This window comes from Apis florea, unplaced genomic scaffold (genome assembly GCF_048593485.1).
Source record: "Apis florea isolate Af1SG1 unplaced genomic scaffold, ASM4859348v1 contig_3811_pilon, whole genome shotgun sequence".
Lineage (NCBI taxonomy): Eukaryota > Metazoa > Arthropoda > Insecta > Hymenoptera > Apidae > Apis > Apis florea.
In genome coordinates this window covers 417,689-432,101 of record NW_028256868.1, presented here as the reverse complement: position 1 = coordinate 432,101, position 14,413 = coordinate 417,689, and the positions used below count along the sequence as shown (strand labels likewise).

The 14,413-nt window shown below is 31.3% G+C and overlaps 2 protein-coding genes and 1 long non-coding RNA gene across 6 annotated transcripts; 1 reads left to right on the top strand and 2 right to left on the bottom strand.

The window, feature by feature from the left end:
* Positions 1-1,411: 1,411 nt before the first annotated feature.
* LOC105734993 (uncharacterized) lies at positions 1,412-4,859 on the bottom strand. 3 transcript variants are annotated; one of them, XM_012484469.3, is made up of 2 exons: positions 4,726-4,859; positions 1,412-2,840 (listed from the first exon to the last, which is right to left on the bottom strand). In XM_012484469.3, the coding sequence occupies exon 2, from the start codon at positions 2,766-2,768 to the stop codon at positions 2,058-2,060; it is 711 nt and encodes a 236-aa protein (XP_012339923.2). In that variant the 5' UTR covers positions 2,769-2,840; positions 4,726-4,859; the 3' UTR covers positions 1,412-2,057. The 3 variants fall into 3 exon arrangements, with proteins under 3 accessions (XP_012339923.2, XP_086773214.1, XP_086773215.1); XM_086917088.1 differs by lacking the exon at positions 4,726-4,859 and adding an exon at positions 3,207-3,610; XM_086917089.1 differs by lacking the exon at positions 4,726-4,859 and adding an exon at positions 3,207-3,514 and having other exon boundaries at positions 1,412-2,836.
* LOC147656096 (uncharacterized) lies at positions 3,531-5,106 on the top strand. Its single transcript, XR_015295058.1, has 3 exons — positions 3,531-3,621; positions 3,694-4,041; positions 4,278-5,106. It is a non-coding gene; the product is annotated as an uncharacterized LOC147656096 (long non-coding RNA).
* Positions 4,802-14,380, bottom strand: P5CDh1 (delta-1-Pyrroline-5-carboxylate dehydrogenase 1). 2 transcript variants are annotated; one of them, XM_086917087.1, is made up of 8 exons: positions 14,146-14,377; positions 12,017-12,230; positions 11,503-11,937; positions 10,957-11,367; positions 10,700-10,878; positions 10,425-10,613; positions 10,124-10,360; positions 4,802-4,943 (listed from the first exon to the last, which is right to left on the bottom strand). In XM_086917087.1, exons 1-7 carry the CDS (start codon positions 14,187-14,189, stop codon positions 10,126-10,128), a joined length of 1,707 nt encoding a protein of 568 aa, XP_086773213.1. In that variant the 5' UTR covers positions 14,190-14,377; the 3' UTR covers positions 4,802-4,943; positions 10,124-10,125. The 2 variants fall into 2 exon arrangements, with proteins under 2 accessions (XP_086773213.1, XP_003692263.4); XM_003692215.4 differs by lacking the exon at positions 4,802-4,943 and having other exon boundaries at positions 9,049-10,360; positions 14,146-14,380.
* Positions 14,381-14,413: the final 33 nt, after the last annotated feature.

Here is a 14,413-nt window from a genome sequence, read left to right as displayed (position 1 = left end):
CACCTTCCTCCATCTTTCTCTCCTCGAGCTTTTTTGTTTTGCCTTGCCAGCCTGTATCCGGCTGAGCTGCGACTGCCGGTTTCCGGTCTGAAATTTCCGGCTTTGCTTAAGAGCTAATAGCACAGCCAGGCGAGCTACGTTTTCCCTCCCCTACAACTGATCTATCTATCTATCCTTTCGATTCCTTGACGGATAATCGTTCTCCCGGCGCAATTAATCCCATCTTCGATCCACGAATTTCTGGGGAGGAGGGGGGAGAGGAAAAATCACCGACATTCGTCTCGTAAGAATTTTTAAGAATTGGATGTGACGGGTCGAAGAGATTTTTGAAAAAGGCGAAGCTCTAAAGTTGAAGAATGATCTCTTGACGATGGAATAAAATTGTCGAAGAGAATGAAATTCTGATTTGTATTGATTCTTAATTCGTTCAAATTTTTTTTTTTTTTTATTCTAAAACATGAAAAATATCGTTTTTTCGAAAATGTAGAAAGAAACTATCGAGGATAATTTAAACTCGTTTAAGAATTGAAACAAATTTTCTTTTACGATCGCGGTAGTTAATGGCTTCAAAAGTGCGGCGCGGCTAAGAGAAAACTTGTGTTTTCTTGAATCAAACTTTAAATTTTGATTCAAGACGAACAATTAAACTTTAAGTAAACTGAAGAAGTTGAGAAGCATTAAACAATAATTTCATCGAATAATCCTTTTATTCGAATAGAAGAATTCCCCTTCTAAATGAAACGTCCTGAATATCGTAATCCTGCCTGGATTAATTTCGAAACAACAGAATACAATAGTAATTGATACACTATCTCCCCCTTCGATATTATCGAAATCATCGAAATTATCGAACGCGATAGACATCTCGCGTTCAAGGACGTGAGAGACAAGGAGGAAGCCGAGGAGGAGGCAAAAGTGGATGGAGGCCAAGTTCGTTTGAATATTCGAACGCAACGGCGTCGATCAATAAATAGACGCAATTCCTAGAGAGGTATTCCTGCGGGAATTCCCTTCCAATCCAATCCTTCCTATCCATTACCGATTTCTATTCAAAACCACGTTCGACGAAACCCCCCTCCCCATCTCGCAACCGAAATGCACACGTGGCTCTTGTGTACCTGTCATTAGTGAATGCTAATGTCATTGTCACGTTCGACGTTGATCCCCGCCTACGGACAAATCTCGCCTTCCACCGCGAAACGATACCGAATCCCGATACCGTGTAATTTAATCATTCGCTAGATTCGTGGCAACGTGTAATTAACCTTCAAATAATATTATTGGGTCACGAGCGGGGTTCCAACTGATCGCGTTTGATACCGAGTTCTATATTTAAAAGCGGTGAGAATCGGTCTGATTGGTTCTCGTCTTCGCGCGCGAAATATGGAGATCGATATAATTAAGCCTTGGCTTAATGTTAAATGTTTATTTTTTATTTCTAATTTTTAGGAAAACAATATCTTTTCTTTTCTTTTTTTTTTTTTCCACCATGGCATCGTATCGATTGAATAGGTTATATAGTAGCCACGCTCGATAATAGTACGATAAATACATATGAGGATTAAGAAAAAAAAAAAAAAACAGGAAATATCATAATTTTGATTAATGAGATTACGGACATTAATCACATTCGGTGTGACCAAAAATTTATTCCAAATTTGCTCACCGTTTCCTAGACTAAAATAATATCCCTCGAGAAGAGTAAGTGACGAATAAGTAAAATTGACGAATTAAAAAGTAACTTTACACGAATATTAATCACACTATGAAAACGTCTGTGTATTCCACACGATAAATCGTATATACCTCCGAGGTATCTCAAGTTCCTCGAGATCACCCCTTTTTTGCACCAATCGACGCGAAAATAAAATATATATATATTTAAAAAAAAAAAAAAACGCAAGGAAAACTCTTCGTTCGTTAAAAATCAGAAAAGAAGAGATCGTAATTTCACGACAAATATTACGTCCAACCACCTTCCACCCCAATCAGCCCAGTTGCCCTAATCGATCCTCAGGAGCGGCCCTGTTGCCCAGCTTTCTTCCTCCCCCTCCCGATCAAGAGTCGTTCGTCCTGCAAACACGCCGAGACGAGGACAAATAGCATTTGCGAGGAGCCTCCATCTTCCTCGAGGATCTTCGATTCCGCTGATTCTTTTCCCGACCGGTGATCACAGCCCCGATATCACAGTCCTCCTCGTCGTGCCTCGCCGGCGTATCGTGCCACCGATCCACCTCGTCCGTTCTCGTGAATCTCTCGATGGTGGCCGGTTTCCAGTTCTGTTTCGTCACAAAGTGATCCAACGGATCGAGATACTCGATCTCTTGCTTCGTCTCCACGGTCTCCAAATGGGACTCGTTCTCCTCCTTCGCGAAATCGAATAGGCCGGCCATGTCCAACGTCACGTTCGTGTACGAGTCCAACAGATTCAGCTGCATCGAGTTGAGGACAACCTCGCCGGGTGGATACCTGTCCCCGTAACAATTTCGTAGGCATTCCTCGAACGTTCTGAATCGGAACGAGCTGTAATTCCAGGTGATGTCGACCACGGGTAGGACTTGGTCGGTTCTCACGAACGTGGACGAGTGTTCCGCGATGTCGCTCTCGTTCGAATCCCTCTTTTCTACCTCGAAAGGGATCGAGGTTAGAGCGTGGTTCTGTATCAGATTCGGGGAGGATGAAACGGTTCTCAGGTTGGTCAACAATATCTTGGAATTGGAGCTGGCGACGTTGAATGCCGTCCGGTCTTTGGGATACTGTTGCAGCATCTTGTCGGCCTCTTCGGACGGGGTGCTGGTGGCGTAGTAGTGGAAGATCGTGCACAGCTTCTTTGGATCTGCCTGCACAAGTTTATTCTGATAAATACACGCGTAGAATTTATTTGTCACGTTTTATATACGTCCCCAATGTTTGTTCGTTTCGTTATTCGAGGAAAATAGTACGTGTTCATGATTATAAAGCATGATTATAATAGAGAAAATTAACGAATTGTTGCGAGAATTTTAAATATATATAAATTTTGCTGTTGGACAAATTGTCGTGGAAAATCCCTAAGTCGTTTCAAAATTCGTGACAACGACGAGCAAAAGGAAAAACGCGAAAGGAAAGCGTAATAATAACCTCAAAAAGGATATTCGAACTACGAATCACACTTTCCTGGGAAATTAGAAAGAAGGAATACCGTATATACTGCGTGAGTTACGTACGATTAACATTTGGAGTTGAATGATGAGGGGAAATATGAGGATTACAGTGGCGAGGAGGGCGCAGATGCTTTCCATGATGAAGCTGACAAATCTTCCGTTTCTCTATGAAAATCCTAAGATCTCGACCGGTTTCTCAAACCGGGACGTCTTCATCGCTTCACAGCTTTCAACGTCGATGGAATTCATTGTTAGTTGTGCACTTTTTTTTTTCCTTTTTTTTTTTTTCTATTAATTATACAAAAATCCGTGGAACACCTGGTGCCATCGGACACCACGCGATACGAGATCGATTTTTTACAACGCGATACGAGACGAGAAAAAACCGTCATTTGTTTATGGAAATCTCGTTCGAATCGAGAACGAAGAATTTTGTAACCTCTCCGGACGTTTCGTTGACGTTTGTGAATTTAATACGGTACGTATATGGTGGAGTATCGTACGTTTTACGTTAAAAAATAAATCGATAATCGAATGAACGTTTGGAAAGGGAGGAGCAAGAAGAAAAAAAAAGGGGGAATATATTATAACGCGAGGAAGAACGGTGGACGGTAATAATTTTGATGAAAACACAGAATAAATAGCAACGATGTTCTGATAATATTGAAAAACGGTGATCACGGATGGATATCGGTGATTCACGAGGAAAAATTTCATTGCATTTCCATACGCGAGGGAAGAGAGGAATTTGTTTTTCTTTCTTTTTCCCCTCTCGCGTAGAATGTACTTGTACACTATGCTAATCTATGCCACGCTTTAATATCGCTTTGTGGGCTCCAACTTTGAAAAAACATTCCCCTCGTTCGTTCGTGAAAAACAGTCGAATATTGCGATTTCAGTAAGTATAAAGACATTTCAAAGTCTTTTGAAATTTCACCTTTACACCTCGTTCTCAATCTTTTCGAATCGATGTATTTTGTTTCATGACCCTATGCACGGACAATTATACTGTATAATTCCAACGTAACACAACATAAATCTCATCGACATCAATTTCACCACATCCCCTCGTTTCATTTCCTTTATTCATTTCCCCTATTTATTGCACGGTTATTCCTATTTCCATACACGTAGAATAAACAGAAGCGTTAAGCGTCAATCAGAGTGGAGTAATTTGAAGCGGTCCTCGCAGAGGATGGTGGAATCTCGGTGGCGCGTCAACCTCGAGCCCAGCCCATAATAGGATGCAATTTAGAAACGGTCGAAACAGACAATACCGCGTCCTTCGAAGCGTAAATCATCCACCACGGCGCGGGAACGAGGGTTGGCCGGGATTGGAGAACGGGTTAAAATGGAGGGTGGAGAGTGCATATCTTAATTACAATATTCCCACGAGCTGAGCACAGGAGTCTTGCCCGGTTGGCCGACCAACTTGGCCTTTCCGACCAGCCTCTAGGAATTTAATTAATTTGCCAGTGGCAAGCAGCCTTGCTCCTTGTCGCCGTTCTGAAATATTGTATCCTTCCCACCCTTTAAAACCCACCACCCCTCGAGTGCCTACGTGCCATCGCTTTTGCCTCACCTTTCTGTCTCTGTTTATTCTGTCCTCTCCCTCCTTCTCTCTTTCTCTCTTCCCTTTTTCTCTCTTCCCCCAACCACTTGGAGCCGAGCTCGTGTTCTTGCAACGCAACACGAGCACCCCTTAATTGTTCGGATATCATTGAATTTTATCCGGATATCGACGCGAGAAACTGGCGACGTGATACGAGACCTCCTTGGTTTCTCCTTGGAATTGGATATCTGCGAAACATTTTGCTTTTTTTTTATCATTGCTTTGATTTCTTTGTTATTTTTGTGTATGTGTGTGTGCGTGTGTGTGTGTGAGACTTTTGTTTCTTTTTCATGATGGATGGAAAGAAAATTTAAAGAAAAAAATCTTTTTAAAATAAACGAAAAATCTTAATTTTTTCTTCTGAAAATGCCATACGTTTCTGTAAACAATAATTGAGATCTAGATTATGATGCACATAATATACATATAATACACATTATGATATTTGATGAAACGAATCTATTTATATAAACTCTACAAATTTCCATTTAGAATCGAATATTATTTAATTTTTTTTTTTTTTCATTAATTTCTTGCACAATTTTCTTTTTTTTTTTTTTTTGTAAAATTCAAATAAATTCTTACAAAGATCATCAAAAATTTTAATAATCCTTAAATGTCTTTAAAATTCGCTGAAAAAAAGAAAATGGTTAATAAGCTTTCTTAACTGTTCCGTTAAAAAAGTTTATTCGGATAGCAGATAACGGGAAATTAAATAGGAATTCTATTTCATGTATAAAACGTGTAGAATGAAACGTTGTTAAACATTGTTCCTTTAGAATTAACATTACGTGAGAACCGAGTATAAGTCCACTGGTACTCAAGTGCTTTTTCTTTATTCAATCTAAACGTATCACCGGATCTATATCATCCAAATAATTATCATCCCTATTTTTGATCGTCTATATATATCATTATGATTTTAAAATTATTATATTCTTTCCATTATTTTTAACAAACTTAAACTATCATTGATTAAAAAAATAAAAATTTAATTTTGACGTTCGTAATTAATTAACGATTACTTCGAAATTATTATTTAAAATCAATGAAAAGATAAAAATTCATTTCAATTTCGATTATCGAACTGAATTTGAAATTTACTTTGAAAATGGAAATCAATGAAATTTATGAAAGTAAATTTTTAATTGAAATAGAATTGCTAGTCCGATTTAAATATTTTTAATGAAAAATATATAAAATTTAGGCCTATAGGAATTTTAAAATATTAATTAGAATTTTTTTAAAAAATATTCTATCTCTTCGATAAAATTCCAAAATCAAATACACGTATCCCAAAGGCATTAGTGAACCAATCGGTTGCTCGCTAATTAATAAATTTCCAGCGAATTTTTTTTTTTTCTTCGATTTGGATTGTGCATCCCTTGTTCGATATTCACCTATAACAACAGTGTATAACAAGTTTCGTGGCGTATTACGAAATAATTAATATCTCGAAAATGAAGTTACGCACCTATTAATAAATGAACTCTTATAGGAGAAATTCTTTCGATTTTACAACTAAATTCGCATAAATGCGTACGATTTAAAAATATCAAAAAACTCTTTTTACATTTCAAATATTATTTACTTAATTTAAGGTGTTATTTACGCAAATGAATTAACTAAACTTTATATACGATGTAACTTCAGCTTTTGAAGCTTTGAAAATTCGAGTTTTATTCACAACCAGTAATCATAATTCTATCAATTCTTCATTCCACCTGAGAGAATAGAGTAAACGAAAGACACGGAAAATAAAAGGATATCGAAAAGACCGATTAATTTCTCGGTTAATGCATCGATCATCGTTACGTCAATTTCAGATTATCTTGAGAAGACAAAACTTTCTTTCTTTTTCTACGAGATGGCCAAAACAGAATTCGAGAAAAAACAAGTCATTTAGTCGGGGTTCGAAAAAACTGGAGGTCCTGAAAGGGCTTAATCGAAGAAAGAATAGATCCGTGGATGGGCGAGAAACGACGAAAGATGGATGAAGAAAAAACGGCAACGAGCGAGGACGAAGGTGGCCATCCGCCTCATCTGCCGTTGAAAAGGTGAAAATCTTGATTTGAGTGAGCGCTTTAGATCGGGCGCGGTCCGGAAAACTCGTAAAAAAGCACCAAGAGAACGGGAGAAAATCCTTTGGCAAAGCCATTAACGATGATTTCTCCTAAGCCATCGAATCCCTCTTTCTTCCGTCAGTGTCTTCCAGTGTCAACTCCATTCCTCCAGGACTGGTCAAAGCGGCACCATTGACGTGTCGTGAAAAAGAAAGAGAGAATGGAAGAAAAAAATGAAGAGGACTGGGATGGAGAATGACGAAACTACTGACAACGAAGTAACGAAATAAGGGACTATGAAAGAAATGCAAAAGAAAAGATTAAAATATAGAAAAGAAGTGTTTCTATCAAGTGCTTCATTATCAATCGAGTTGATAAATGAAATGTATATAATTGTATGTATGGAAAATTTACATCATCGTTTATTGATTTATTTAACATATATATTACGTATATTTAATATTCGATGAAAATTACGATTTAAGCGATAAGTCGATTCTATATCAGGAACAGTCTTGTAATTGTATCATAAACAAGGTATCAGAAACATCTAATATTTAATGAGACGATGATTGCAGAAATTATATTTAATTCAATCAAAAAAATTGTTAAAATTGACAAATTTTAATAGACAGATTCATATTGATCAAGTTGAATTATTTACAAATTAAAAATTATATTCGTACTATAGCATAATGAAAATATTATCAATTTATGAGATTTTTTTATAAAATTGAATTTAAATATTTTAAATAAATAGACTATGTTAAGATTTTTAATTATAAATTAATAATTAATAATAGATTAAATAATAAGATATAATGCAAGACAATAAAATTAATCAAATATCAAAAGCGTATTTTGAGTGTATAAATTTTGAAGAATATATTTTGAAATATAAACAAAGAAAGCAAATAACAAGGAGAAAAGAAATAAAGTAGAAATAAAATAAAAATATTAAAATCAGCATCATCTTCAAAATGTCATAAATGAAATACATAGAAATATAAAGAAATTAGTGGAAAAAAAAAAAAGATAAAATAAGAATTGAAGATCAGCGCCATCTCTCGATTATTTTCAGAAGATTTTTAACATTGAACAGATAAGATATCAATTAAATATTGTTTCATTATATCTTTTTTAAAATTATAATATGTCTATATCTTATTCTAAATCAGATTAGTAATATTGAGAATAACATTAAAAATGTAAAGATAAAAAATATATTAAATGTTAAATCTATTCTGAACTTCATCTCACTTATTATTGTCTTCCGATAACAATTCAATGTTCTAATCTTCTCCTATGAAATACTTATTTTATCAATATTTTTGTAAATAAAAGATTCTAGCTCCCAATGTTTAACAAGGAAACATAACAAAAATTATCAATTATAACTTAATAATAATATGTAACACAATAACTTAATGTTAATTGACAATTTCGAGACGAAATATCTTTGTATTATAGAATCTATAAAAATCTTTTTTCATTTTTTTTTAATTATTCCGATCGTTTTATAATAATTGTATCAAGGCTAGGAATAAAAGTATTGAAACAAGAACTTCGAAATATATTTTCGAATGGAATCTAAATATATATATATATATATATATTCATATTATTCTACACAGGAATGTAGGTATAATAAAAAATGAGTGAAAATAAGAGAAAATAAAAGGCATTTTTTATAACTGATAAAGTTTTTACTAAATATCAAAAATATATCAACGAAACAATTAAATAACAATTTTAAAAAAAACATCTTCTAAATGATTTTTACTTTTCACAGCTTAATTTTATCCAATTGAAAATAAATAATATTAGCAAATTTCAATTAACCCTGAATGTAAATATTTCAACATACATCAGTTTAACTACTAAAATTAATATATTATATAAATTGGAATTTGTAACAAATAATAAAAAGAACATCTTGATTTAAATCGAATAGCAATTCATAAAAATAGTTATCATTTTGTAAGAATGTAATTATTATTACAGAATAACTAACAATACAAAAGTAGACGTAGCACTTATTTGCTGTGGCAATTATTTATATCAATAAAATATTTAATGATATTAAATATACTAAAATTAAAAAAAATTACTTTTTCAACTTTAAAATTTCAAATATAAAAATATTTCTAAAAAATAAGAATAATCCCAATGAAAAATAAAATTAAATTATTCCATTTACTAATTGAGAAATTTATAAGTATTATAAATATTTAATTGTATAGTATTTTATTGCTATGGTACACTTAAAATAAATTACATCATAACATCAGCCACAACATCTAACATATTATTGTATAATTAATTAGTATTCATTGTTCGATTTACAAGATGTTTTGTCTCAATCACACTGTTAACAATAACATGCCCAAACGATCGACGATCAGGCTTGACAACACAATTTAAAGGTAACTTTTACATTTTACTGTGTTCGTCCCGCGTCTACATATTGTCTTGTAAGTTACACAGTAAAATGAATGTTTACGCTGCGCGTTTATAACATAATATTAGCCATTGTAAATGATCTATATAAGAATATAAAAAAGTAAGGTCAGAAAAACACAACGAATGGTTTTTCTAACTAGTACGCATTCATCACAATTCTCAAACACACCCCAAATGTTGTGTCTCAATTACCATACTTGAATAATGTGTATTATAAAATTTCATGTATTACTGCAATATATGATCAAAAGAAATGCCTCTGTTTACGACCACGTATAGTAATTCCTGAGATATTAAAATATTATTGTACTGAAACATGATCTTAATAGTATAGACTCTATATGCTGCAACTTGCAGAATATTAATTTTATCTATTGGCAGCAAATATTAAATTAAACTTATATGTATGTTGAGATACTACTTTAAAAGTAGTTTACAAATATTATTCTTTCTTGTATACATTTATCTTGTACGCTATCTAATACCAAATTGACAAACAAAAATATTTTATTAAAAACAAAAATACTGTTCAATTGGTATATATATTACCAATCATTGAATACTTTTTTTCTGTAAATCGACTATCTTTATCATGAATTACTTCGTGTTTAAGCAGTTCGCTTTATAGTAGAAATTTCTACAAAGCCATATCACTTGCATTGTGAGTGCAATTAGCGCCTTATACGTAAATTCAATGAATTTACGTAAAGGAATGCATAAAGATATTTCATTATTTTTTATTGAACAACCCAAAAAATCTGTATTTTTCAGTTTGTAATGTATAATATAGTGATGTAATAACATCACTATATGCATCTCTGTGTTATTACAATGATACTTACATCTAAGACCTCATGTACGCATAATCGTGTTCACGTAAAGGAACGAATGTTTCTTTGATTGACTGTGGTGATGCCCAACGAAGGGCATAATGAGGACCACCAGCTTTATCATTTGTTCCAGACATTCGACTACCACCAAATGGTTGCTGGCCAACAACCGAACCTGTCGATTTATCATTAACGTAAAAATTACCAGCTGTATATTTAAATTCCTCAAGAGCTCTTCTCGCCCATTTTCTAAAAAATAATAAAATTTAATAAAATATAATATAAATATATTAAAACAAATTAGAATATTTACTCGTCTTGTGAAAATATCGATCCAGTTAAAGCATAAGGTGTTGATGATTCTACCAATTTCATCGTTTCGTCGAGATTTGAATCTTTATAAACATATATTGTTAATACAGGACCAAATATTTCTTCAGTCATTATCTTATCTTTAGGATTTTTTGTGACTACTATTGTTGGATCAATAAAATATCCAATCCTAATGAAAAAGATTAAAAAGAATTAAAAACGACATAAAGATATATATTTCATAAAATATATAAAATAGCTAAAAATAAAACATACGAATCATCATATTTTCCACCACCAATAATTTCTAAATTTGATGATTTTTTAGCATGTTCGATATAACTAGAAATTCTTTTAAACGCGATAGCATCTATAACAGCTCCGGTGAACACGGTAAAATCTCTGACATCGCCAATTTTAAGCGTGTCACGAATCGATAGAAGACCTTCCTTTATCTAGATAGTAACATTTAAAATTAAAAAACTTTACTTAAAAAAATTGAAATTGAAATTAAAATAATACGATATTTCTACCTGTGGCCATAATGATTCTGGAACGTACATTCTACTGCAAGCTGAACATTTTTGACCATTAAATTCAAAAGCGCTTTTTATGGTCCCATTAACAACTGATTCCACATCAGCGCTTGCATGCACAAAATGATAATTTTTGCCACCACATTCGCCTATTAATTTAGGATAGTTTTTATACTTTCCTAAATTTTTACCAACTTGTATCCATAAACGATTAAATGTTGGAACTGATCCAGTAAAATTAATTCCAGATAAATAAGGTGAAGCAGTTATGGTATCTCCAAAAACAGGACCTTCACATGGAATAAAATTGACTACACCTGGTGGTACACCAGCTTCTTTACATATCTTAAATATCCACCAATTAGAAAGTAAAGCTGTATCAGATGGCTTCCATAATACTGCATTACCCTACAAATATTTGATACAAAATTTTTATATATATGTTTATTATTAAACGTTTGTTGTACTTTAATTTGCAATATATATAAATTACTTATTTAATAAAACGCATAAAAATGAAATAATTAAAAAAAAAATGCAAACCATTAAAGCAGGTGTATAGCTAAGATTACCACCAATGGCAGTAAAGTTGAATGGTGATACTGCTGCAACAAAACCATCCATTCCTCTATATCTCATTGAATTTAGTGTTTCTTTAGAATTGGGTGAAATTGGTTGATATTTCATAGCTTCCTTAGCAAAATATCCATGCATTCTAAAAAAATCAATTAATTCTGCTGCACTATCAATTTCTGCTTGAATAACAGTTTTGCTCTGCCCAAGCATTGTAGCAGCATTTAATTGCTGTCTGTATTTTGTTGCCATCAAATCAGCTGCTCTTAACCAGATTTCTAAACGTTTCTCAAATGGATATTTTTCCCATTCACGTTGAGCTTTTACAGAAACATCTATTGCTTTTTTGACTAGATCAGCTGTTGCCCAATAATATTTTGCAATTTTTACTTTATGATTGTGTGGCTAAAACATATATCATAATTATATAACCATTAATCATATTATTATTTTGTCTATTTTGTAATCATTACATCGAACTTACCATAACTTGATATCTACATAAATCTGTTTTAATTTCTTCATTTCCAATAACCAAAGGTACTTCTTCACATTCATTACTCATTTTATCCAAAACCTTCTCTAATTCAGCCCTTTCTGGACTGCCTTTCTTATAACTAAGAATAGGTTCATTTTCCAAAGGAAATTCAATAGTATTTGATACTGGTATTATTGTCCCTAAACATCTTGTACTAACTCTGTTTATAAAAATATTAAATATATTATTTCCAATAATAATAATAATAAAAAATTAGATTTATTTTAAAATTAAAAACTTTTTTTAATCATTTTCATATAACTTATTTAAATATTCATAATATTTACAAATGTTCATATATGTTTAAATTTACTGATACAATAAAGATTATGAGAGAAAACACATATTAGCTTTTATGCTTAACTTGATATCATTTGTAAATATTTATCTATGTACTTTGTAGTAAGAGTTAAATCTATAATGCTATCTTTAATATATTAAGATTTTCATAAAAAATTTTCTTCTGTTTTAAAATAATAATAATAATAATAATAATAAATCATTATTCATAATAATTAATAATAAAACAAAAATAAATGATAAAGATAACAAAAAATGATAAATATAATACAGAAATATTAATTTTTATAATTATAATTATAATTATAATTATTTATTTTTATATGAATTATAATTTTTTAATTTAAAATTTTTAAATTTAATCATAAAATAATAAAAATTTATCCTTTATTAAATCTTTATTTAAAAAATATGAAGAATATATCACAAAAATAAAAAAAATTATTTTCAGAAAAAGAAAGATTCTTTTAACTTGCTTATATACCCCAACCAACACCATAGTTAGAATATTATGTAACACAATCTCAATGACCCATGTTATTAGTTATCATTGTATTACTAATTAAGCAAAAGAAAACTTGATAATAGAAATTGCTCTAATTGAATGAAATTAATGAAACTATAAAATAATTAAACAGATGAAATGAAATAAATCAATATAAAGATATGCTCGTGTTAATCATACAAAGGTTTCAAAGTAGAAATGTGTAATTTTCAATAATACGAACATTTTTTTAATATATCATGAAATGTTTTATTTTCATATTTGTTCGTATAAATTAATAAATATTTTTATTTCAAAAAATTATATCAAATTTTGAATTGAAACAAAATGAATAAAAATAATAAGAAAATAAGAAAATTATCATTGACAAGTATTTAGTCAACGCACAAAATTTCGCTGTAAAATTTGTAAGTAAGCGGTAAAATACATTCGTTATAGCAGATATACTGTCTGCTCCATGCATATGTATTGGTCTGTAAAAATATATTTCAAGGACACACATATATGTATAACGAATAAAAATATTACTTTATACACTGTTAATATATGATATAGTTCTTATATGAATATTTATAAATAATTTTATAAGAATCATTTTCAATAAAATGATTATAATCAATGCTTAGTTATATCATGTGTGATTATTTATATTGCTGATAAAATAAAATTAAAATTACAAAATATATGACAATAAGAAGATTTTTTGTAAATTTATATGTTCTGATATGTTAATTTGTCTAATCAGTATAGTTGATATTAAAAATCAAAAATAATTAATAAAATTGTAATCAAAACTTAACAAAATATACTTTTATTTAAAATAATTATTCAATATTATATTAAAATATTGAAAAATGATTTGCAAAAATAAATAAATAGATAAAAATATATTATCAGAAATTCTAATGGATGAACTATCAAAGAACACCTTTCACGTCCATTTTATAGTGGAAAATTCCAATGGAACCCGTAAAGTACTCTATCCTTTTCATAAACAAAGAGGTATGCGAACAGAGAAGATTAGACAAAGAAAACGAATCGGAGGACCAATAACACACCAATAAACTGACATCTACATATAAGCGCGCCCCTTCGTTTATATGATCGTTGCTACATAGTGTGTATGTCAATGCGTGAAAATAATCAATATATTATATTAGAATTTATATATATGCAATAAAGAAAAAAAACACTAACTATGAAATTTCGTTTCATCTATGTATATATACATATACATATTTCGCTAATCGTTTCACATTTAGCTACTCACTTTTGATTGTTAACTATTAATGCTTGACGGCAAAGATTCAACATTGTTTTTTTTTTCTTTTAATTTATATCTCTTGATAACTTTTTACATGAACACCTTTACCTTCGTCGTGTAAACTTTGAAAAACTATCAATAAAACTTATTCACTATAATCACCGTATAGACTGATCAGGATGCTGACCTGTCGAAACTACGAAAGTCGACAGTGGCAACCATCGAGCAAATAGTAAGCCAAACCTCCCCCCATATATACCCCACCCTCCAACAA

Coding starts and splice junctions, on each gene's coding strand:
- LOC105734993 (XM_086917088.1), bottom strand. CDS start 3,281: ATGGAAAGCATCTGCGCCCTCCTCGCCACTGTAATCCTCATATTTCCC. Junction 2,841..3,206: donor TTCAACTCCAAATGTTAATC/GTACGTAACTCA, acceptor AAACTTGTGCAG/GCAGATCCAAAGAAGCTGTG.
- P5CDh1 (XM_003692215.4), bottom strand. CDS start 14,189: ATGTTGAATCTTTGCCGTCAAGCATTAATAGTTAACAATCAAAA. Junction 11,368..11,502: donor GCTATACACCTGCTTTAATG/GTTTGCATTTTT, acceptor AAATATTTGTAG/GGTAATGCAGTATTATGGAA. Junction 10,614..10,699: donor GGTGGAAAATATGATGATTC/GTATGTTTTATT, acceptor CTTTTTCATTAG/GATTGGATATTTTATTGATC.